Source organism: Dreissena polymorpha, chromosome 14 (genome assembly GCF_020536995.1).
Source record: "Dreissena polymorpha isolate Duluth1 chromosome 14, UMN_Dpol_1.0, whole genome shotgun sequence".
Classification (NCBI taxonomy): domain Eukaryota; kingdom Metazoa; phylum Mollusca; class Bivalvia; order Myida; family Dreissenidae; genus Dreissena; species Dreissena polymorpha.
The window spans coordinates 9,850,398-9,876,638 of NC_068368.1; the positions used below are offsets into that span (position 1 = coordinate 9,850,398).

Genomic DNA, 26,241 nt, shown 5'->3' on the forward strand with positions numbered 1-26,241 from the left:
AATACATTTATTGTTATTTTCGGTTTTGGGTCAGAGATTCGTGATTCCAGAGTTGGAACAGCGAGCTTTGTATGTTTCATTAACAAAGTAGTCCAAATCGGAAGCAGTTAATAAACATTCTGATAAAATAATCATTTATCCCGATTATTTTACTTCTGATTGATCACAAATATAATCGAATATAAAACGTTGTTTACCGGACGTAAACTTGAATAAACGAAATGGAAAAAAGATAAATACATTACATTTATTGCACGCGGCCCCTCTCCAGCCACCCTGACATCCTGCTCCACATGTACCAGTTATGGTGTCACAAGGCCCATCCAGACAATGACATCTTTGTTCACAATTAGGTCCGTAGGTTCCAATCATGCAATCTATAAAAACGCATATTTTATATTACGGTTTATAGGAAACAGTTGCATTCATATTTAGTTGAAAAACTGAATAGTGTCGTTCATACTAATAATGACACGTTTATTTAAACCAACATATCATTGACTGATACGCTTAACTGCAAAACTTAAATTACTGCATGAAAAATAAACGACTATAAATGAGTGAAATGTCCATGTTGATTTACCTTCTTGTCGGTAAACTTCTATTTCACATATTGTCATATAATCTGGTCCCTGACCAACCACGCGTATTTGATGCATAGTCTGTGGCGGACTTATATCATAGGTTCGTATGGTATTAGACATATCAGTGGCCTGTATTTCGACCATGTGACTGTCAGCATTACCACCAAACATTGTAATATCCCTAAGCTGATGGAAAGCTAAAATTTAAAAAGACGAACTTACAATCGTAGTTAACAATTAATAGTGTTATATAAATGTTTAATTCATACACAATTTAATATAATGACATAGCTTTGTTAGAAACTACATCTCATATTATTTGAACACCGTTAATTATGATTATATGAATATATATCATAAGATAAAAATATACAACAAAGCGAAACACACATAAATATATCTTTACAAAATCTTCTACCTTCGTCGGTACGACCTTGAAGTACGACTCGCGTCACAAAATATGTTTGTGTCATATTTATTTGGAGCCAGGTTGGCCTTTTAATGGCGGCACAACATTGACATACATTAGGAGCACCAGTTCTTCCATCGATTGTTTTTCCGATAACCCAATCGTCCCATTCTGACTCGTTTTTCGACAGTGTAGCTCCTTGCAGTGAAATTTTGATTTCACCTTAAAAAAGCAGGGTTTTTAATTAATTTTAGTGATCAATTGTACAATTATTCGAATGGCAACATTGCGAATCTCACTCAGCAATCAATTATAGCAAATTTGTTTTCAAGTTTAGACAGATTCAATTGATTTATCCAATGCATCCGTGTTGTGATTCGGTGCAACAAATGTGATTTGTTTAGAACGTTTTAGAACATATCGAACTTGGTTGAACGCATGTTATTTTGTGTACACAAATGACTATATAGAACAGAATAACATGAACATGAATACTATTAGCACGAAACGTACAATCTGATATATGTTTATTGTATAAATAAATGTACTGTTTAAATTAACTAACATCAATGAAATATGACTGGAATGTGATACGATACAACATATTGGCGTAATAATTTCAAACGTGTGTTAGGTCTTCATAGGAAAAAGATGTATAACAGGACAGAAACAGTTATTGACGAATGACGGTCTCTTAATGGGACCTTGTGTAGACACTGAGATAGAGAACACAATACCTAGGTTTAGAGATAATAGGCAAGGACGAGAAACTGGTTCCTATGGCATCGAGCTAAGTATCAGAACATTTGCTTACTTTTAAGTGTAAATACACTGCATCGAACTTACCAATATTGTGTAATGAACAACTACACCGTATAAATCGTGTTCACATGTTTATGGTGTGATAGGAGAAATAGTTCATATTATAACTTCACATTGTTGCCGGAATGAGGTGCATTCAAATTAATATAGGAATATTGTGTTTTTTACTGCATGACAGCTCCGTCGGGATTTTCCGCACAAGCGTATTAACAGGTTAGAAAACATTCTTGCTACAGAAACGTGTATACATGCACACAGGCATAAGTTAAGTGAATAAATATATATAGGATCTGGCACGAGTTGTCATATCATACCATATTTTATTAAACGAGTTCAGGAATTTTGTTAGTAAGCGAGCCTTTGGCTAAGTCTGAGCTTACTAACGAATTTCCTGGACGAGTTTAATAAAATATGGTATGATATGACAACGAGTGTCAGATCGTTTTTTATCACATGCTTTTAAATGAGCAAATTAAATAAATATTTACGCAAACAAAATGATAAATCCCGAATGTTGTTTACATTTCGTGACGTCATTTGACGTTGCAACGTCATTCCAGCAAAATAACAAAATGCGATTTGTCAATAAACGAAAACTTAGCCAATGAAAACGCTTAAAAATGTTGTATTACACATGTGTTATATGTAATGGTTGAATTACATGGGAAACAAGGTATAGCATGTGATAAAAATATGTAGAAATTCCGAAAAACACAGCATTTAAAAGCCTGAATAAGTATTCATAAATACATAACACATTCTATGTGGTTAACTGTATTGTGTATTCATAAGTTTAGTCTAATTCTTACACAAATGGGTAACTACATACTTTAAAGTAGGATCACAATCGTCAACGCTTTCTATAAGCGCCTATACGAGTACCATCACAATTTGTCAACAAGTGGGTGGAGTTTTAACTTTGCAGTTGCGTATAACGTAATTAATCGTCTCGTCTATTGAAAAAGCATTACGTGTTTCAAAAGAAATGTTGTGAGTCACGAATTGTTGTCGCTATGAATTAATTTGAATATGTTTCGCCCCGACTAATCGGGAGCAATACATTCGAGATATGTAGTTATACGATTTGTGTACATTATTTGCAATAGAACTAGTTTTGTTATTCGCGCCGCGTATTTAATGCTTCTCAGCGAATCTTATTGTGTTACGCATTTATTGAAAACGTTTCTTACAACCATACACTCTGCGCGCAGCGTACTTTTAAATATCTTATAATCTACGTCAACTTCTTAATACTGAGAACAACTATCCAATATTACAGCCAAGTATTCTCATAAAACAATTATGAATGGAAACTATATAACTTCTAAAGATTGTCGACAAAGTATTAAATACGGCTTATATCTAAAAAATTAATAGTCGTTTCTTTGCTATGCCTTTGATATCTACAATATGTTAATGGCATATAAGTAATTTGATAAATGCAATCCTACGTGTTTTGGGCAAAGAGTTCTATAAGGCATGGATTGATGGATCAGTATCTTTTTTTGTACTTTATAATATAGATTATGGCTTTTCGGGATTACATTTGACATACCATTGTCCAGCCCACAAATGTATTTCGTCTACGTCTCTTTTCATTGAAATTGCTTTCTGTTCAAGACAATTACCTTTCATGTATATAAGAGATGTACAGTATCAAATTGTAAAAACTGTGTCATTTATTTAGCAGAACGAGAACATATATCTAAGGCTTATACGTCAACGACATTGGCTGAAGCTCCTCGGCTCACAGCAACGTTTTATTATGTCATTATATCTTGTCAGCATTACTGCAAAAAGTTTTAAGACGAATTAAACGCCTAAATCGTTTTCCTTTCCCATATTCGTTGTTATGTGTGCATATTTGTTCATTATTGAATAACACTCACAAAAATAGCGGGCTATCTTGTATATGTATAATATTATACAATGGCAAGGTAAATATGGTATTCATAGAACACAATTTATAAACTATCACTTAATATGGAAGTGTCAGATAAACTTGTCCTAGCCATACCATATAAAACATATAAGGTTAAATCTTGTTCCGCACTAGTAACACCAGTGAAACAAACTCTCTTTGGTAAATATGTTCAAATACAAACAGGCAAACTAACTGAATCGTACGCAACGAATTATGCGATACTTTAAAGTTGAATTTGCTTTCATACGAGGGGCGTTCAGGACAGGTATAACCAAACACAATAAGTTACGTTACAAAGACGTATTGCTGTAAACACACAGCGTTTGACTTACTCAGTGCGTTCAATACATGTCTGCATAAAAATATATTGACCTTACACATTAATATTCGACTTATCATAAATTGCAATTTTACTTTACACAATAGCTAGGAAACTACATTTAAGCAATCCTTCGTACAAAGCCATAAGAAACAACTCAGTGGAGCGTAGAAAACTTGGCTTCTTATAAACAATAATGTGCTCGGGCTGTTCTCGGCAAAACACCCTCTGCAAATTGCAAAGCACCAACATAAATAACTTGGCCAGGGCAAAAGACCAGTGTTATAGCTACCGGTTATACAAACAAAAACAAATAAACCCCACAGTTTTCATCACCACACAAGACTGGTATATGCTAGACCAACAGTTACTTCTATAATAACGACAAAAAAATCAGAAGACGATTGAACGTAATTATGTGGTTGTCAAGAGTGTATAGCAATTGATAATATACCGATAACAAAGTATTTTTATTATGCCCTTACTGAAGGTTTGAGAATTACACTGGATAAGATGATAACGTACCTCTGACGTTATATCGGTAATTGTCACAATTGTATGCGCGTTTAAAACCGTAAATTCACTTAAGTTCATTAACAGCAAAAACACATATTTTTATATAAATAATAATAGTATAACTCTATTAATAATTAAATAAATTAGTACCTGCGCATATGCATGCACGTAGAACAAATCCAAGTACAAATAAATATATCCTTTCTTTTGTATACATTCTGAAAATATCAACTTCTACTAAAATTGTATGATACTTAAATGTTTGCGTTTTACAAAACGCATTTGTTTACACTCCTGTACAGTTTCGCACACGGTGACAGCCTTATTTAAAACTTCCTTCTTGTTATGTGAATTGTAGCATGAAGTTAACATTGGAAATGACATTTGGTTGTTTAATGAAAAATGCGACAACCGTAGATATATATTTAAATTATCTAGTTAATCTAGTTTATCGCTCACTAACAAACTTGTATTGTGCGCACTTCCGGATTATACAGATATGCGACATCCCTCCCTCCCCTCTCTGTATAACTTATTTATGTTCGTGTGTCAAGCGTATGATAATTATCGACAAGTACGGTTAACGAGTCTATCCGTTAGCCGCTGAAAGTGAGATTTCAACAATTGTGACGGACTGATCCTGTACATAATTGCGATACCGTCTGGTGGGTTTAAATAACAAATGAACTAAACGATACAATTTTGTTGCATGTATTTAATCAATGTAGACATAACTAAACAACAAGTTGTGTGGCTTCTGAATGTCCATAACGCCCTGATATAGTTGAGAAATCTTGGTCATTATATAACGGTTATTCATATAGTGTGTTATTAATTTTTAAAACATTGGCTAACGGACACTTTCACCGAACGATATTTTAAACACATCATGTCAATGGTTGTTATACAATTGTATAATAACTTAATCCCACTGCATTAGCGTTTGTCATAACAAGACAAATGGAATAGAAAACTAAATTAACTGATATTTGCGGTTTTGAGTGGTAAATAGTTTGATAGCCGCTTAATTATACAACCATCGTCTACTGTTGAGCGTTAAGTGTTTACCGTAGTAGCTCTAAGTTTAATGACACTATACATTTGTAAACAACCTCTTTTAGACAAAATAATCATATGATGTGCCTCTTATTTTTTGGACGAGTAGATTTTCCCTATTTTAATGACTCTTTATCTTCGGGGACAGTTGCATTTGATCCGAATTCATCTTATTGGTATTTGCGTTAATCCCGTGACATATCACATCTGTGTTTTTCCAACCAGTGTACGGTAATAAAACCTGGCAGCTGAATACGAGGAGCCAGTAAAACCGTAACGTTTGCTTTATTTTGGTATATAGGATTACGAACTCGATAAGGTAAGTATGTGTACTGTGCGGTACATCGTATTGTCTATACGGAAATGAAAAAACAAACCGGTTTTGCACGAATTAGTCGTGTTGCTTTTGATAGAAGTAAGTATGTTCGTCTACGTGGAAACATCGTGTACACAAAATTGACGAGCATATAAATTTAATGAATAATATTGTTGATGAAAAGAAAAATGATTGGAAATAAAGTAAGATTGTTGACTAGACATTTAATCGATTGCATAAATGCCAGAGCGTCTTGTAGCGCTCCCATCTTGTGACTAGGTAATCTATTTCCAAAATTACGTTCTGGAATGAAAGAGCTAAGCATTTAAACAACAGCGGCAACGGGTTCAACTCAATCAAGTGTGTATGTTAAATATTGTTCTGATGCCAGTAGCATATGTTAAATAGATGTTATAGAAAGTTGTAACGTAAAGGTAGATAAACAACTTGATATTCCAGTTTGGGCTTTTCTTGGAAATGAACAGGTAGGATTAAACTGCGATTTGACTAAGTACATTGACGAACAGAGCAATGGTATGTACTCGCGGTCATCGAGACACGTCAACGTGACAAATTGGAATGCAAATGAGCCCCGGAAAAAAAGAGCAACATGTTTCCGGAAGTGAACTGATTAAATGCGGGCGTTTTAATTTACGATTCAGGTAATGCAAATTGCGAATTAGCCATTAGTAAAGTTATTAAACCACGGGAAGTCTGTTTTTTTTTCAGGAGAAACCTTATAAGTGGCCCGTCTTTCAAGATGACGCTAGTAAGATATCATATTATCAGGAAACTTCTTGCATACATCTAGAAGGTATGCTATGGTCCCCGGAGCGGACATATAATCCCATTAGCTGGCTCCCAAACGTGAGGACAATTGGCATGATATGATTCCCAGAAATGCACAAAGAATCCCAAAAGTGAGCAGAAAATTGTGTATATGGTTCATTTTACCGAAGGGGTCGTTACAGATATAAGACGGTTTCAGAAATGTGTTGAGGATGATATGGTATGTTCGTTGAAGGGCACCACAAAACCCTTTATATAAAGGCTTACAATGGTGAGGTAAAACATCTAGATGCGACTGGCATATTGCCTGATACTAAATTCGCAGCTGAAGTGTGCATGAAGCGGAAGCAGTTTATATAATTGTTAACACTTATGGGAATGCATTGCAAAATTTGTATGAAAATATTTTAACAATAAAATTTAAAACCTATTTTATTCCATGATAGTCGTGAAAAGAATACCATAAATTGCTTTAAAAATGTTTTTGGCAAATACATATAAAGTTACGTCTGGATTAGATTCCAAGAGCAAACAATGGAAATAGCAACTAGTAAAGTCGGGGTTTCGATCTAGACGATTGGCAGACAAATCCATTCTTTTTTTTATAATTAGAAACCACGTGGGGTACGCATCACCTACTCGCATCACATGTAAACAATACACGTACATTGTGTAATATACCGTGGTGGTTTTCTGTCACAGAGACAGTTGATGCTTTAGAATAATATTATGGAAACGAAGTTAAGTCGTTGGTAAACCACCTAGGTTGTTTCAGAGCAGTATATCGAAGGAAGCAAAATGCATTATTTCGTCCCATCATGAATTAGAACGCCTTATGGGCTTATGTCGATTTTTCAGACAAAAAGTTAAGAGACTTTGCTAAAAAACTGAGGATTGTTTTGGTAAAAATAGGAAATACAAAAATAATTTTATATTTTGGCGTGTTGATGCATATAATTATATTAACATATATAAAGGTATTAAGTACATCTCTTCGACATGTATTCTCATTTAAACAATGTGTATTTATTGATATATAATACATCCCTTAGACATAATTATATTGGCATTCAATAATAGGTTTATGTAGGTTTAGTATTTCTGTTCGAAAAGTATGTGTTTCATAGGTACTCTGAAGGAGCAAGAAAACGACCCGGGTTTGCATGGGCTACACGTAGAAGACACGGAGGACAGAATGGCCGAACGCGTAAAATACAAGTCGTTAGTTACATGCAAGCTTACCTATATCATCAGCAATATAGATGGCTCCATCGATTAGGAAAATCTCATAACGTTGTTGAATCTGTTTGGTTCAGTATTGCATGGATTTATTATAAAAATGGTGTATATGATCAAACGGAAAGTCAAAGTGTTAAGTAATGTTTAGAAGCTTCAAAACGTGCGTATTCCAAAGCAATTTATACAAAATATGTTTTTTCATCCGATATGTTACAATCATTGTGTTTGATGTATGGAGATTTTAAGGATGTCAGTGATCTGAGACATCTAGCAATGATCATTTCAGGGTATGCACGTTTCGTGTGTATAAACGAAATAAATTAACTTGGCTGTAATGAATCAGCTTTTTATAACAAAAATGAATCCACAATGCAATCGAAAGAGAAGTTAACAAGTTGCACAAAATTATGAGAATGCATTGTTAAAAAATTGAAGCCAGTTGGTCCCTAAGTGACTTGGTGCCTTCTTACTGTGAGCTAGTAGACACACTAATGTGCCAAACGAATCTAGCTTCGAAAATATGCCTGAAGATGCGTGATATATTGGAATCAAAACATAGCAAATACGGTTGAGTTCAATATTCTTCAGATAAATGATTAATTTTGTTACATGTTGAACAGTACTTTTTTGTTTTTGCATGTTTAAAAGGAATAACATTTTGTGAAAATATGTGAGCTTATTTATAGAAGAATTACATAAACATCGCATAATTCACAGTATATATGTTAAATCATACTAAATCCTGTATAAAAGTGGTTGTTTTGTAACAATATCCTAGTAGAGAGTCAGTCACATAGTTGTAATTAAAACAATATTTTGTCTAGGAGGCAACTAACTTTAAGTTTTGAACCAGTAGCAGCTTTTTAGCTGTTAAGGCAGTAGGGACATAATGAGATCGGGAATAGTCGGTCGATATCGCCGTATTTGGACAACGTTTCGGCTCACTCTGGATCAGCAGACGATTTATTTCATAAATCAATCTCTGGGTTAATGGTCGCCATCTTTCGAACTACTTTAAAAAGTACAACAACAACAATAACAGTAGAAGACAAGGTTAATTGCGAAAAGTTGAAAAATTGAGTACATGTGTCACGGTTGTTGAGTGAAATAGTGTTGTTTTCAACTGTGTATGAAGCATGTGAACTTGTAGTGAAATAACCGAATTGTTGGTTGAAATGGAATTTAGAAATATATCTAATAATTCATCATCGTGTAGAATTATCATCAGCATCATTTCTGTGGAACCTTGCACTATTCAAAATACAAGTGTTTCATAGATATGGTGCTTTTGACATAGTTCACTAACCATCAAGACTGAAATGATTCATGCACACAGGTAAAGTAAATAATTGAATTTGTGCAGAATGTTTATTTTTTACAAATTATTATTTAATTTGACCAATTTATTTTAGATTGATTGCACTGAAAATCAAAGTCTAAAGCTTAGTAAGACACTTAAGCCAGTTTTCTGAGAAGAAACAATACTTGTTCAGAGTATAGCAGGCTCATGCGGCCTCTGGTTTATTTATTTGGTCTCGGCCTTTAACCTGGGTCGCTTTGATTTCAGGTGTTTAGCCCCCATATCAACAAGGCTCTTGACCCTATATGTAGTTATTCATATTGTTTAAAGATTTTGAGAACCCTCACTCGGTGCCAGTTGGGATAAAACAGGGACCTTCTTATAGCTAGATGAATGCATCAAATATGCCAGCAACACTTTATAATCAATAACTTTATAATTGATGATTCTGTTCTTATAACTACATTACTAATTTACCAAAACAATTTGAAACACATTTTTATGCCCTCAAAGGAGGGCATATAGTGATCGCACTGTCCGTCTGTCTATCCGTCACACTTTGCATTTAGGTTTCGAAAAAATGCTCATAACTTCTATGTCGCTTCAGATGTAACATTCATATTTGGTATGCATGTGTATATGGACAAGGCCTTCCCATACACACACAAATTTTGACCCCTTTGACCTTGAACTTAGGGTCGGCGTTTAGGTTTTGAAAAATGCTCATAACTTCTATTAAAGCGTTTATCGGGGGCATATGTCATCCTACCGAGACAGCTCTTGTTTTTGCTACTGTCCTCTGCACCAACCATGATATATCTGCATATATGCATCCAACCAAATCAGTAAAACTATTTGTCACTTAATTACAGTAAACTTATTGCATGTTAACTTTTCAACAATATATATATACATGTATATATAATTATATATAACAGATCTTGAAAAAAAAACACATCAAACTTCAAATTGTTTTAGTAAATTATAGGCTTTAATTGGTATTGTGACATTGACACCACTCATGCATGCGACTATACAATTATACAACTATGGAACACATTATTTATGAGAAATTCCAATATATCAACATATTGTCTCAGATTTTAGGCAGATAATCTAGTGCTTTTTGCTGCCATTTTTACTATTACACATATTTTCATTTTATGTTATGATGCATTGATCTTGTTTCTAAATTAACCAAGCAATCATGTTAAACTTTTTAAGAAAGATGTTGTCTGATAAATATAGAAAATATAATCACTACAAAGTGAACAAAATTCAGTTGAATACTGTGACCAACAAAGATTTGCCAAAGAGCAATTCAGATCATGATTTAAATTAAATACAAGTAATATGAAAGTCTGCCTATTGGATCCCAGTTAAGACTTATTTGTCAAATCTGCACATTAATTTTCCTTTAGCAATGTAGAATTGGGGACTAAATACCATCAAGTCATGTAAAAAGGAGCAGGGTATAGCACGCTGCTATAGATCTCTTGAGCTTTCACATGGATTTTACGGGCAATTTTCATACAACAAATGATATTATATAGTGTAATGATAAAGCATTATGAGCACAAATTATACCTCTTACTAGTGGTGCAAAAATCATTTAAGTGTCACATTTCAAAAGAAAATTTATATAAAAAGGTATTATTAATTGTTAAAACATTATAAAAGGTTATTTCAATTCACTAAAGCATTTAATTACAAGAACAAGTGCATTTTATGTCCATTACAATACATGTAACAGTATTGGCATTGTATTTATCTGCATTTGATGTGCATTTAATACACTTAAAAATGCAGACAACTTCAAGACACACTTCTAACAGAAACAAATGTATTTTTTTCTGCATTTTTCCAGCATTAATACTCTTCAAGTGTATTTTTTATCATCCCAAATACACTTTACCAGGAAAAAGGAATGTTAAAATAGATTTTTAGTTTGTTTTAAGTATATTTTCAAATGCATTAAGACACTCTTTTCTTTTGCAAAAAATGTTGAACAAAAACTTGAAAATATTTAATATACTAAAGTGTAGTAATAATTAAAGTTTTGTATGAGCATCAAAAACAGTGTCAAATTCATACCAGTGCCTATTTAGTAGCAGTAGGCCTTAAATGGTCTACTTGTGGTAGAAATAATGCATTTTGTAAAATACAACATACATAAATTAAAAAATATAGCTGCCCATACAGTTCAATACAATGTTCAATTAACTACACTATGCAAAGTTAAAATATGACATCAAGCTTGGAATAATCTTTTCAATAATGAATAATATGCTGTTTTAATTTATAAGTGAAATAGACACTGCATATAAAAACTGATTTTACACCAAAACTAAATGTTTAATTTGATTTTTAGCTCCACTGGCCAAAGGTCCTGTGTCCATCGTGCATCCATGCATAAACTTTTCCTTTAAACATCTTCTCCTAAACTACTGGTCCAATTCTGATGAAATTTCTTAGGAATGTTCCTGGGGTGAACCTCTTTCAAATTTGTTCAAATTATGGGGTCAAATTTGACTCTGCCCTGGGGGTCACAAAATTGAAAATTCGCTTTAATAAGGCCTATTTTGTGAAAACTTTCAAAATCTCCCGTCCATAACCATCAGGCCTAGGGCTATCAAATTTGGTATGTAGACACATCTAATAGTCCTCTACCAAATTTGTTCAAATTATACCCCTGGGGTCAAATTTGACCCTGCCCCGGGGGTCACAAAATTGAACATATGCTTATATAGGGTATATTTTGTGAAAACTTTACAAATCTTCTCGTCTATAACCATTGGGCCTAGGGCTACCAAATTTGGTATGTAGTGGCATCTTATAGTCCTCTACCAAGTTTGTTCAAATTATGCCCCTGGGGTCAAGTTTGACCCTGCCCCGAGGGTCACAAAATTGAACATATGCTTATATAAGGCCTATTTTGTGAAAACTTCAAAAAAATTCTTGTCCATAACAATCCGGCCTAGGGCTATCAAATTTGGTATATAGTGACATCTAATAGTCCTCTACCAAATTTGTTCAAATTTAATCCCTTGGGTCAAATTTGACCCTGCCCCGGGGGTCACAAAATTGAACATATGCTTATATAATGCCTATTTTGTGATAACTTAAAAAAAATCTTGTCCATAACCATTAGGCCTAGGGCTACACAATTTGGTATGTAGTGACATTGTATAGTCCTCTACTTAGTTTGTTCAAATTATGCCCCAGGGGTCAAATTTGACCCTGCCCCGGGGGCCACAAAATCAATTATATGCTTATAAAGTGCCTATTTTGTGAAAATTTTAAAACTCTTCTTGTCCTTAACCATAAGGCATAGGGCTACCAAATTTGGTATGTAGTGACATGATATGGTTCTCTACCAAGTTTGTTCAAATTATGCCCCTTGGGTCAAATTTGACCCTGCCCGGGGTCACAAAACTGAACATACACTTATATGGGGCCTATTTTGTGAAAACTTTAAAAATCTTGTTGTCCATAACCATTGGGCCTAGGGCTACCAAATTTGGTATGTAGTGACATCTAATAAACCTCTACCAAATTTGTTCAAATAATGCCTCTGGGGTCAACTTTGACCCTGCCCCGGGGGGTCACAAAATTGAATAAACGCTTTTAAAGCGCCTATTTTGTGAAATCTTTAAAAATCTTCTTGTCGAAAACCATTTGGACTATGGCTACCAAATTTGGTATGAAGTAACATCTTATAGTCCTCTACCAAGTTTGTTCAAATTATGCCCTTTGGGTCAAATTTGATCCTGACCCGCATGTCACAAAATTGAACATTATATACGCTTATATCTTGCTTATTTTTTGAAAACTTTAAAAATATTCTTGTCCTTAACTCTAGGACCTAGGGCTACCACATTTTATATGTAGTGAGATATAGTAGTCCTCTACAAAATTTGCTCAAATTATGCCCCTGGGGTTAAATTTGACCCAGCCCAAAAGGTCACAAAAGTGTACATGTGCTTAAATAGGGCCTATATTTAAGTATTTGCACATGCAGAGAAATTTGTTTCAGCCTTTTTTCAGCAGTGGAGCGATACAGGGCCATCATGGCCCTCTTGTTTAAATACTCAAAAAAATGAAACCGGTTTCATGCTTGCATGAACACAGTTTATAAATGCTGTCAGAATTATAAAATATGCAATTACTATAAATACAAATGCCAGGGAAAAGTGCTTTTTGTACTAAAAAGTTCGAATGAATATTACAATAATACATTCTGAATATTTTAGTATGTAATTAACAGTTTTGTCTGAGAAAATCACTAAATTTTATATATTTATTCAAATTCACATAAATCATATTTCAAAAACACATAATTACTTCAAATCCTTTCACACAATACTGAAAAAAATGCACAGTTTCTGATTGTTATTGATTCTTTATTAATTTATACATGTACCATTTTTTAATCTTGATGCATCCTCAATTGTATAATGCACATCTTAATCTGTTTTAACAATTATAATATAAAGATTAAGGCTGACTCAGTAAAATAATAATCCATGATTTCTGCAGTACTTGCAGACAAACTAGGAATACTGCTGTGATATTATCTATCTATCTAATAGGATACAAATTTGGCTTCAATAGAAAAAAAATCAAAGCATACACATGTATGAAATGTGTATGCATATATTAGTTAAACTTAAATTGATTGACCATCGATAAAAAGATATTATAATATATGTATATATATATATATATCCTTGTAAAACTAAAAATTAAATATGTATGTTTCTATTACATCATTTAGGACTTTTATATTCAGACAAAGTAGAGTGAAGCTTAAAACAGTATCCAATTGTAACAGTCAATTTTGAGAAAATCAACCTTATAATTATTTTCTGTGTTGGCCAATGTCATAATTGGTATAAAATGTATATTGAACTGGAAGTTTTCTTTATTTTAAATGATAACATTTGCTTGGTCAGCCATAATTGTCACAATCAAGTGGTCTTTTTACACTGTAGTTTTCTCACTGACTATGGGTTTGTTCCGAGAATGAGCCACACAAAGTATCGTTGGGGAGATGAGTTGTCAATTTTATGTTTATCAGTCTTTCATAATCCAGTATACCTGTAAAAAGGGAATTTGTAACTAATAATCACACAATATACACAATTAAAATTGTATGCATTTAGATTTATTTAGTACTGCACATTAATCATTTTCCAAAAATATGTAGCAACATTACATTATATAATGCTGCAATACTAAAGTAATTTACTAATTAAAGGTCGCTGATGTGTAATGGATGTGGTGTCCACCTAATGATCTGGAGGTCACTGGTTTGATCCCCAGTGTGGGAGCATTCTTAAGAAATCTCCAAGAGACACCCAAGTACTGGTTCTAGGCCCAGGAAACGAACCCAAGAGCATTTCACATACATGTACGTAGTTAGTACTTTAAATTTAATCGAACTAAAAATGGGTTAAAACTAACAACTGAAACCCTTATTAATACATTTTATTTTGAATCAAGCAAATGTGCAAATTCATTAAAAACAATGAGTAAAATTTAAAAATTTTACTTTAAAGTAATCATGATAATTTAGATCATTTTCAGAATATTTAATGATGATAATGATACAATTATATATTCCCTAAATGATAAAAATAAAACATGTAATGTTAATTTATGAAAAAAACGTTTTAATTTTATCAATATCATGTTAATTACAACTAGATACAGGCAATTAGATCAGAAACGTGCATTAATTATATTAATGAACAACCCAGACATTTGTAGTGATTTATGGTCACTATTTGATTAACGTTCTAAACATGACCTGTCATAAAAGGTATTTTTTAGCCAGTACTACAATCGGCAATGATAGTCTGTATTGCATACATATTTCAACGTCTATTATCGATTCGCTTCCTCAAACTGAACAAATATTTAATGTTTACATCGCGAAACGTAATGCATCCAGTTTCACTTTCGGTTTGGTTGGTTTTGTAAACACCGTAATTTCATCTTAAAAATTGGATGATTGGGTGATTAAATAATAATGGAAAAGTAAATCACTTGGATAATAGGTCAAAATGCAACACAAATGAACGTTAATAGTGCTATTTATATCAAAGTTTCGGTAAAAAGTTTGGCGCTAGTTCAACGCGCATCGTATACAGCCTCATAACAATAGACTGACAGCCTTTTGGGTAGTAAAGTAGTAATACAAGGCAATATGGCGACCGTTAGCCACGAGGCCTATCTTACGGAGGAATCCGAGATAGCCGATGTATCACGATTGCGTTTCGGCTATAAGCGGATTCTACGGTTAAGTCCGGAAATCGTACTAAATACAAGCAATATATGTGTATTGTGTATTAAAAGTGTTAAATTTGCTGATCTCTTTAATATTTAATAACTTTAAAATAAAAATGTTAGTTAAATTAATTCGTTTCATAAAATATTTTTGTTCATGACGTCACGGTTGTTGCCACTTCCGTGTCAAAATGAAAGTGTTGAATAAAAGCGGACGATTTTCAAAATCGAAATTGAAGCAAACACCGATCGACAACGTTGTGTACGATCATAATTAATCATATACCGAGCTCTGCGATGAAGATCAGTGTGCGAATGACTCATGTAAAAGCTGTTCGCATTCGCAAAGTTGCGTGGAAGGAGTAAGCCATATTTTCTTAGCGATACTGTCATTGCTTAAAATAATAAGGGATTACCGAGAGTCACAAACGCAAAAAAAATATTTTATCTGAAGTTGTCCCTGAAATCGGTCAGTTTTTCAGTGACGAGAAGTGACGGAACGAGAAAATATGGCTTCCAAATGACACACGCCCAGTCAAAATCACGCAATGACTTTATACTGATGCTTAATAATGTCACATCAAGTTGTCATTAATCTGTCTGGTTTTTTATTTAAATATAAGTTTTATATTATTGTGCTAAATGTAAGGCAAATTATAACTTATACATCTTAATGCTACGTAATATTGGGAAAACTTTGACATTTTGCGGTGAAATGCGGATATATTCTTATGTTGCCTTTTTACTTTGGGTGACCTTACGATTGTATTATTAATGTAGTATTATATCAATATTAAGCCAAGGTAAGCTAAAAAGAATTCATATGTCAGGGTTTATAAGTGTAGCTTTTTATAAGAAACTCCCAAAAAGAAGTGATATACAAATTTATACTGAAAGTCATTGGGTTATGATGAATAGGGGTAGGCATACTCAAAGTGTAATATCTTGAGGTAGGAACGGTAAAGCTTCCTGAAATTCATTCAGTGTGTGGAAAATATGTTGTGTTAATACATATGTACAATATACGCATTTCATCACACTACAAGTGACATAAAACATAATTAAAGTTTCTTGTCACTGAACGATTTATTGTCGTTTTTGCCATTTTATGCAGATAAGTGAAAATATTATTGTAGATCAAAGGCACAAGTTGCTTTCTATGACACTTTGTGTATGCTGTATCTACTAGCACCATCTAGTCGAGTATGTTTATTAAAGTAATTATCAAAACATATGTATATCCCATTTACAAAAACTATATATTTTGGATATAGGCTAAATGCATAGAAAACGCCCAACTGAGTCAAGTGGTATTCAACCAACTATAAAAAGTTTACCGGCTGGTAATTTTTTTTTATTTTGCAATTACATGTGATATACAATTTACTATGTGAGAACAATATTTAATTGTGTTTCTGGAAAAGTACGCATTAGGCTCCCACTACCTTAATTGTTTAGTTAGTGTGTTTGATGCTATTTCTAGGAGTAATAAGTTTTCTTATAAAATTCTAGTGAGATCGTAGGAAAATCGAATCAGTCCATGTGTATATGAAAACTTTGTATATTTCATGATTGATTTTCCGAGCATGCTCGGATAAAGGTTGAATTTCTTTTGTTCTAAGAAATTGCGCTCATTCTTACAATATATTAGTGTATCCACTAGCTCGCACTGAATGCGTACTAAGTCATATATTCAAGGTTCATTTACCACAGATTTTACTCGAGCATATGTACATGCATAAAATATAAATGTTATCACATTCACAGTATACTTATTACTATGGATTGAAATTTTAAAAGAACATATTTTTTATGATAAACATGCTTGTTTTGAAACTCTGTGCACATGTGGCAACTATGTATGTGCCCTCGCAAATCCGCACAATATACTTGTTGTTCAGTTTGTTTCATAAGTAGTTCGGACTGATTTAACCCGATAGCTTTAAGAAGTTTCGCAGTTGAAATTCTATTCGAAAGGAAACCAATAAGATCTATTTATTGTTTTCTCATATTTTGTTAAGTATTATTTCGAAAACAACTGTTTGTTTTCATTCAATGTCAATATTGAAGATGTTTATCATGCTGTTTAATGCCAGTAGACACAATTGAGTTTAATGGTAATTGGCTCATACTACAGTATATAAATGCTAATATTTGTACTCGTTGGTCAATTTCAACTTTAACATATTGTCTATAGAACAACAACAAACATATTTACATATTTGACATATGTATATTTTATCGGTGTATCTAAATTTTGGGAATTTCGAAAACTTAGAGTAAGTACGATTTTATCGTTTTCAACGAGGAAATCACATGCCTCGCATTTAACAGCTGATGCCTCATCTTATCTACATGAAATTCACATACGATGACATGTTGAAGACTTGTTCATCGCATCAGTTGAAAGCACTCAAACGCTCTTAAAAAAGCCTGTGAACAACTTGTTTAACCAAAGTGTTTCCTTCAGTATACATGTGATCTCAATATTTCAAATTGGATTGCAAAATTTAACATTTTACCAAAGTTCAAATATATATTTTTTCGCACAGTTGAGTACAATTTATGCCATGTACAAAAACGATGTTCTGATGTTGACAAAATGATAATAGATGTTTTCCATGCGCATGCTCACTGACGTGTGTAGTTATTGTTAATTTAAAGGAGGCTTAGTCGCAATAATGTGCGCATTGATATGCAGCAATAAACTTTAAACTTCAATGTTAGTGAATTGTTTAAACACACTTATTTACGGAGATGATGTAGAGGCACCCTATGATTAAAGGGTAAAAGACAACTGCCAAACATGTCCAAGTTTTGAGAGTTTTGTTATCATGTACACAGTTTAAAATGTTGAATGTGAGTCATATAATTTGAAAGCATCTTACTAAAAGAAGATAAGCTATTTGTAGAATGTGCAAGGTAGTTTTTAGAGGCCAGTAAAATGTTAGTTTTTGTAGCCGAGTGAGCTTGTTAATGTTCATCAACACTACTCCCATACAAACATCACCGTCAACTAAAGATCAGCAACGGTTATGGTTTTGTGGCGTGTCAATGATAAATAGAATTTTATTGGTAAATGCTCAATTTAATAGTGTACTGCAGGCTTCGGTACGGATGTTGTCATGACCGAGATAATTCAGTGTTTACCAATGTGGGTATTGGTTGTGGCGGTTAAATGATTACCTCAATGGTGCTGAAAAAATGTATTACAATGGGCCCATACATGTAAATTTTACTACCCAAGTACTTGACTGTTTACCACCTCTGAATCATAGACTCAGACTGGTACATTTGCATTACCCGATTACTGGGCTGGTATGCTATGCTGTAGTTTCCACTACAGGGGTACTGGGCTTCAATTCATCTGATATAATAGACGCATGCTAATACATTTTCGCTGTCCAGGTATTTAAGAATTACCCACATTGTGCGATGAACGTAAAACGGTTGTTGATAACAACCAGTTCTATATCAGATACATTAGGTTTACGCACAACGCTCGATATGTAAATTCCATAAATCTGATTTTAACTTGCTACAAAAAGTTTCAACATTTTACCGAACAAGTAAGCGCCACTTTGCAATGTTTTCACAAATTTTACGTTGATTAATTTTTAAATTACAAACTTTTTCTGACTTGATAATCAAACATCTGAAGTTGGAAATGAACACACTGCAAAAAAACATTATCTATAACGAGAAATGACTAAAATATTGTAAACCTCCATATGTTGTCATTGAAATAGAAGTGCGTGAGAATCGTAAACATATCCTGTTGAGTCATGTAATAAAACAGTTTCCATTAACGTTTTTCCTGTGATAAAATCTCGTACGTTATTAGGCGGAACTAAATACAATTGACAATGTATAACACGTGTGGGTTAATCATCACACCATATCTCGGGACATAATGCAACATACTACAAACATTGATTGAATGGGTAAATCGTTTAGTTGTATGCATATATACTGGCAGCATACGCTTTTACTTCTTATTGGAGCAGAGGAATCTTGCTTAGAGTTTAAGAGGATGCAGTTTAACACAATTGTAATGTTCTAATAATGTTTAATAAGGAATGAGAGCCGTCAGAATATCCACAAGCTTTTTCTTAAATTAGATCAATTGGCCTAGATTTTGATCCTGTATTTCCCCATTTTAAATGTCTTATTGGGACACATGATCTGGAAAACGTTGATAACGGTCAGGGAAAATGTTCACAAAGTGTCAAAATAGACAATTGCCCTTCACCTCTAGGCCGATATATCATTGGGACAAATGCTCTGAGAAAGTTTCATGAAGATTGGACAAGAAATGTGGCACATATAGTCTTCATAATGTAATGCTATTGCTATACACGGAATATATGAGTGCCCCGCTCTCGTGCGGCACATTTTGTAAATAGAACGGAACCATTTGCGTAATCAGTTGGGAGATTATGGAGAAAAATATTCTAAGCATTCCAAGTATACTGATAATTGGCCAGAAAATGTTGCTGCTAGAGTTTTCCAAACATTTTGCTTAAAGTTAACATAAGGACCTAGTTTGTTACACCATGTGATCCTGTTCTAACGTGGGACAAACTTTTTTAACAAATTTTACAAAGATTAGCCAATAAATGTGACCTTTAGAGTGTTCTCAATTATATTGTTGATGTCGACAGATGATGCTCTCAAGTGAACAATAGAAAATGTTTTGATCGATTTATATAACGATCTAACAAACAATACATTTTTCTATTGGAAACCGATATTCCAGATGTCCTAGTTCGTTTTAAAATGTAATTTTGACCAATAAGAATACGCTTGAATTTTAAGGTAGAGAGGTTACACTTAATTAAGAAAACCGGGCCGACCGTCTGACAGACCATCGGACTGACTGACATTTGCTAAGCAACATACCATAACCTTTCGACCGTAGCTTAATTGTCCAGTTCAGTAAAAAAGTACCCAAAGAAATGCTTTGAAATATTGTTCGAAAAATAGTTATAGTTAAAAACTAGTAAACGATTTTGTATTCTTAAAATAATGATGGAAAAATGGAATTAAATTTAATATTAGCAAAATGTGCTAAGTGGTTGCGCATTTATAAACGTACTTAACTTTAAAATAGTGTTTATTCCTCTTTATTATATAATGAAAATAAAACAAACGGGGTGCTTATTACACTGTATTCGATGCATTGTTTTAACCTATTTATTAAAGCTAAATTGAATAACAAGCCTTAGGCTTATATGATATGCTCACGCGTTCGTTTCCTTTGTGTCTATGTGGGAGATCTAAAGAACGCTTCCAGGGTGAGGATCGAACCCGTGACCTCCCGATCGCTAGGCGGACACCATATCCACTTCGCCACGGCGACCTTAACAATGCACCTTATTCGATGCATTGATAAAGGCAACGACAGACCTAATTCAAAGCTTAAAGAGAATCCGGTTGTATCAACCCAATAGAACAAAACACCAGAAATAGAAAAAATGCATCTCATGTTCATGAAGTAATGTAATAAATTAAATGAGATACCTTTGTAGGTTTATAAAACTTATTTCATTTCCCATCGTGTCCTTTTATAAGCAGCCAAAATTAAAAGCATGCTTTTAGCCTTTTCTATAAATCAAATGTTTCAGGCCTGATATCATTTTAAAGATGGATCTGTCCTTTAGCAAATATTGCAACACAAAAGATACGCTCTCTCATTTTCTAAGAAAGTAAAGTTTTGTTTTCAGCAGCTTGTTTATTTAAAGGATGTCATTCATTTTCTTAACTTTCGAAACAGAAGTGCAGGCAAGTTAAAGTTCACGTATAAAAATTAAGCTAAACACAAATTAGGGAATAAGACGAGTTCAAACCCGGAACCTGTAAATTATACTTGTCAATTTCATTAATCCATGAACACGTTCCTGGAAGATAATAGTAAAAGAAGTCGTTATCTAGTCCAATTCTGAACGCAAATCGACCACGAAGATTATTTGAAAAGATGGCGATACGTCATTCTTGCTCTCAAATATTGTAGTCTTCATTAAAACTTAAATCGAATAAAACGACGAGTGGAAAACAAAAACTGAATCACGCAAATATGCTGAAAATGGTGTTGATCTTTATAATAGTAATGATTATCCGCACGCTTGTAAAAGCGTGGGGATATTGTATTGACATCCGCTTTCTGTCCGCCTGTCCTGGTCACTATCTCCTACTACACTATTAGCAATAGAACCTTGAAACTTACACACATGGTAGCTATGAGCATATGTGCGACGGCGACGGCGACGGAATTTGTATCTGACCCCTGCGTCAAAAGTTACGGGGAAATAAATCGGGGAAAATGGTAAAAACAACTCATTTCACTAACATCATGCGACGCACATGATAATTACTTTTGACCCAGGGGTCATATCAAAATTACAAATAGAGCACCGTCGCACATATGCTTATAGCTACCATGTGTGTAAGTTTCAAAGTTCTAGTGCTAATAGTGTAGGAGGAGATAGTGCCCGACCATGCCAATGTCGCAGCGAAAATGTGATACAAATAAATACTGAACATCTCTTATGACAACAAGGTGTATCTCGGCCATCCGTGTCCACATTACCCACCCCAGGGCCATTGAAAAAGGTAAAGGAGCTTGGTTCCCGTCCTCGTTTAAGTTTATCGAGAGGTCCACGGGTACCACTTCCCCTTATCTCCTATTTTTTCGTATCCTAAATTTGTCAAAACCAATTTTTTTCGTACCCATTTTTTTCGTACCCACATTTTTGTTCGTACCCAAAAATTTTTTCGTACCTAACATTTTTTTAACCAACTTTTTTTTCGTACCCAAATTGTTTTCGTACGCAAATTGTTTTCGTACCCTACATTTCTTTTGTACCCCAATTATTTTTAACCACATTTTATATCGTACCCATCTTTTTTTCGTACCCAATTTTTTTTTCGTACCCAACATTTTTTCGTACCAAATTTTTTTCGTACCCCAATTTTTTTCGTTCCCAAATTTTTTTTTGTACCCAATTTTTTTCGTACCCAAATTAATTTTTGTACCCATTTTTTTTCGCACCCAAATTTTGTTTCGTACCAAATTATGTTTTGGCATAATTTGTTCGTACCCAAATATGGTCGTACCCAAATTTTTGTGGAATCCAAATTTGTGCTGGTACCCAATTTTTTTCTGTTTTAACATGACTTCTTCATTTATTCACCAATTGACTTCAAATTAATACTTATCATCTCTTAAGGCAACACGTTCTATCTCGACCATCCATGTCCACATTACCCGCCCCGAAGCTCCACCAACATATTCCTGGTCCAGCCAAAATTGCCTTTTAATTTAACATCTATTCGGCGTGGGGATATGCGTCGGTCTCTACCGCGCCATTTTCCTAGTATTAATCATATATGTTAGTTTGGTGTTGTTGCTTTGTTGCTTATAGCGACCAAATCACCGGGTCAAATCATAGAAAAAGCTAATGACCATTGACCACAATTTAGCCTGTGAGATATGCGAGACAGCTCTTAAAGATATTATATATTTATGATTGGCGCTGTTACTTCCCTTTGGCTGCTATATATTCATGCTCTATCAGTTTATATCATTTGCCTTTAATAGTTTATTGGGGTTCAGATAACTGTATGAAACCTTGCGAACAAGATAAGTAGCTATAGCACTGTACGTCTGTGAAAATATCATAAGGCGATATGTCGAGTGTAGCATTTATTAGTTCCACAAATGTCAATGTCATGCAATGTCATTAATTGTATGTTTTGCCGAGCTTGAACACCGGATATGGTGCCAATGAAAACAAATGGATTTGATGTGATATTGAGAAAACTCCGACCTGGCATTAACTGAATGGTAACTTTAAATTTGAAATTAAGTCAGTTAATAAAAATAGGCATTTCGAGGTAAAGCTCGAACAAAAACATATTGTTATAACCAGTAAATACGTTAAAAGATAAGTCTTATTTTGCGTTTAATTTCGATAAAGATATGTAGCCAACGTTTAATGGCATATTTCTCAAATTATCTTAACTCCATTTGATGGAAACAAATTAGATGGAAGTTTACATTCATTCATAGATAGATATTTCAGGGCGAGCACCACTACACGGGCATGTGACGTCTCTCTCTCTAATCAAGTTCATGGAACGAAAACCATTATGAGATCGTTAGATTGGCTTACTCAAACCCAGACTAAAATATGTTTGAACATGTATGGAGAGCTTCAAAAGTTTAATAAAGAAGCCGAATTGGTTAGATTGGTAACGAAGCAAATTATTGTTTTTAAAGAAACAATTGTAGTTGAGATTAGCATGCATTATATTAGAAGTGAGTACACTTCCAAACCGCGACAACATAGGCCACTTACAAACAAGGTAGATCAGAACAATATACTGAAACTTAATGTCCAATTTTCAATTTGTTGACATTATTAATTGTCAGTCGATCTAAATACGTATGCATCCATCAAAATAGTTGGAGTGTAACATATACCCGTTGCCAAACAGCATTATTATTTACTATTTTGCCAATTAGGCAGAAATGTTACTATATTTCAACTGATTAACAATGTTGAAAGCTGACCATTGTCGTATTTTAAAGCATACAAATCAACACAAAAATGTACATTATTGTTTGTTCACATATTTATATAAGCATAGCTATTATTAAGTTTACATGTAATAGTATATGTTAATCATGAGGATATTTATACCAACACATGTGTACTGGTAAACTGTTAATAAACTTTTCTCAAGATTTAAACAAGAATACCGTGTCCGTTATCAAAAAATATAAGGCATCAATAAATACCAATATTTGAAAAATGCTTATCAGTTTAAACAACGAACATTAATATGTTGGTTTGATTACTGAGTAAAGGGCATTGAAAAACCAGTCGCTCGTATTGTCTGCATGTAAACATAGCCGAAAGCCCTTGGTTGCGCTTCGCAACGTCATCAACAAGATTGAATCCCTGCCCTTCATCGGTGTTTGTTTTCTCATATTTGATGATTTTGCATTGCTGTCTTTTAGTTTAAATAGTATTGGTCGAATGGTGCCGTTCTTGAGTGGAATGCAGTGAAATGCTATAATATCTTTGAGGTTCAGTTCGACGTCTGCTATTGTTCTGATAATGTTAGATATGGTTTTGACCTGACTGGTTGCATGTACTTGGGGTGACTCTGTTATGTTCATGATGTTCACATTGTTTTTCCAGAGTATTGCTCAGTGTAATTCGCAAGTTTAAAAGCAGCTCTGCTTGTTTCATAATTTGTGTCGGCTTGTATTTGCAGATGATTTGATGTACACTTGAAATCCAAGCATTTGTTTATTAATGTGTGCCATAGCAAAACTTACATTTATATGCATGGTTTAGAGATTATTGTTGCAAAATTTGAAACGATAGCTTGTTCATATTGCATTTAGGCAACCTATATGTCAGTAGCCTAACGGTCTTTCAATCAAACGAGATTTTGTTCAAAACAGCTTTTCGTGACGAAAATTTATCCGCATGTATTACGAAAGAGAAATAAATAAGTTATACAAACGTATGAGAATGCATTGTTTAAAAATTGAAGCCAGTCGATCCTGAACCTGACTTAGCACTTACTCACTGCGAGATAGTTGACCAACTAATGTGTTCAACGCTCCGAACTTCTGAAAGATGCCTGAAGATGCATGAGATATTGAAAACAAACATAGAAAATATACGGTTGTGTTCAAGATTCTTTAGATAAAAAAAATATATTGATTACAAGTTAGTGTGTGTGAGGCCATTTCTAGAATTAAATAGTTTTCTAAATAAGTTCTGGAGAGATAGTTTTCGTAGATAAATCTATTCGGCCCACGTATGTATGTAAATTGTATTAATTTCCGGTTGATTTTCCGAGCATGCTCTAATAAAGGATATACTAGAAAGCAGTGAGTCACGTTGCATATCTTGTGTCGTAAAATCGTAAGTCTTAAACTTGTCCAATTTTTACGGTATATTGACTATTGATTGTATTCGAGCATTCATTTTTATCCCATAATCAGACGTGCATTGTCGAAATAAACCACTGTGGAATATGTTTTCCTTTATTTCGGCAATGCTGAAATATAGCTGTCACGCGCGGCGGACTCTTATCGTCATATTACTCGGAATCAACTATAAAGTACTCATTTTAGTTAAATCGAATCAGATTCAACAAAACAAAAAAATTGATACCAAGATTTAATATATTTAAAACACTAACTGCAACACGAACAGCGAAAAACATTGTTTACCAATTTTAAGTGCGCGTACTCTTGACGTCATTATTAACACGTTAAAGACAAAAGTCATATTCTTTCCCGCTAAAGCTGCAGTTTTATATTATTTTATTATTATTATTTCTAACAAATCGGGGACGTAGAGGTATGATAAATAGAAAAACAGGCTAGTGACTGATCTTTTGTAATATATTAGGCTCGGGACGAAGAAAATAATAAAACAATGTTTGCTTAAAATAACTTTGGGATTTTCCGTGTACAGGTAGAACTTTCTATTTTACTATTCTAGTTTTAAAGAAATAATTGACGACTAAGAAAATTGAAGAAAATTGATGGGATAAATCGAATACTAGGTCGGTGCCTAATAAAGCGAAGTTTATTTTTGCTCGTCCCGAAAATCTGAACCACTCGCCAAGGCTCGTCGTTCAGATTT

The 26,241-nt window shown here is 33.7% G+C and overlaps 1 protein-coding gene and 1 long non-coding RNA gene across 2 annotated transcripts in view; both read right to left on the reverse strand.

The window, feature by feature from the left end:
* The window catches only part of LOC127858671 (receptor-type tyrosine-protein phosphatase kappa-like), a 130,597-nt gene extending 129,842 nt beyond the window's left edge, over positions 1-755 (reverse strand). Inside the window, exon 1 of the mRNA XM_052395874.1 lies at positions 584-755. Coding sequence (XP_052251834.1) covers positions 584-755 — 172 coding nt within the window. The remainder of the gene's footprint in view (positions 1-583) is intronic.
* Positions 756-13,560: 12,805 nt separating this feature from the next.
* LOC127859017 (uncharacterized) lies at positions 13,561-15,439 on the reverse strand. The gene is made up of 2 exons (XR_008039234.1): positions 15,087-15,439; positions 13,561-14,374 (listed from the first exon to the last, which is right to left on the reverse strand). It is a non-coding gene; the product is annotated as an uncharacterized LOC127859017 (long non-coding RNA).
* Positions 15,440-26,241: the final 10,802 nt, after the last annotated feature.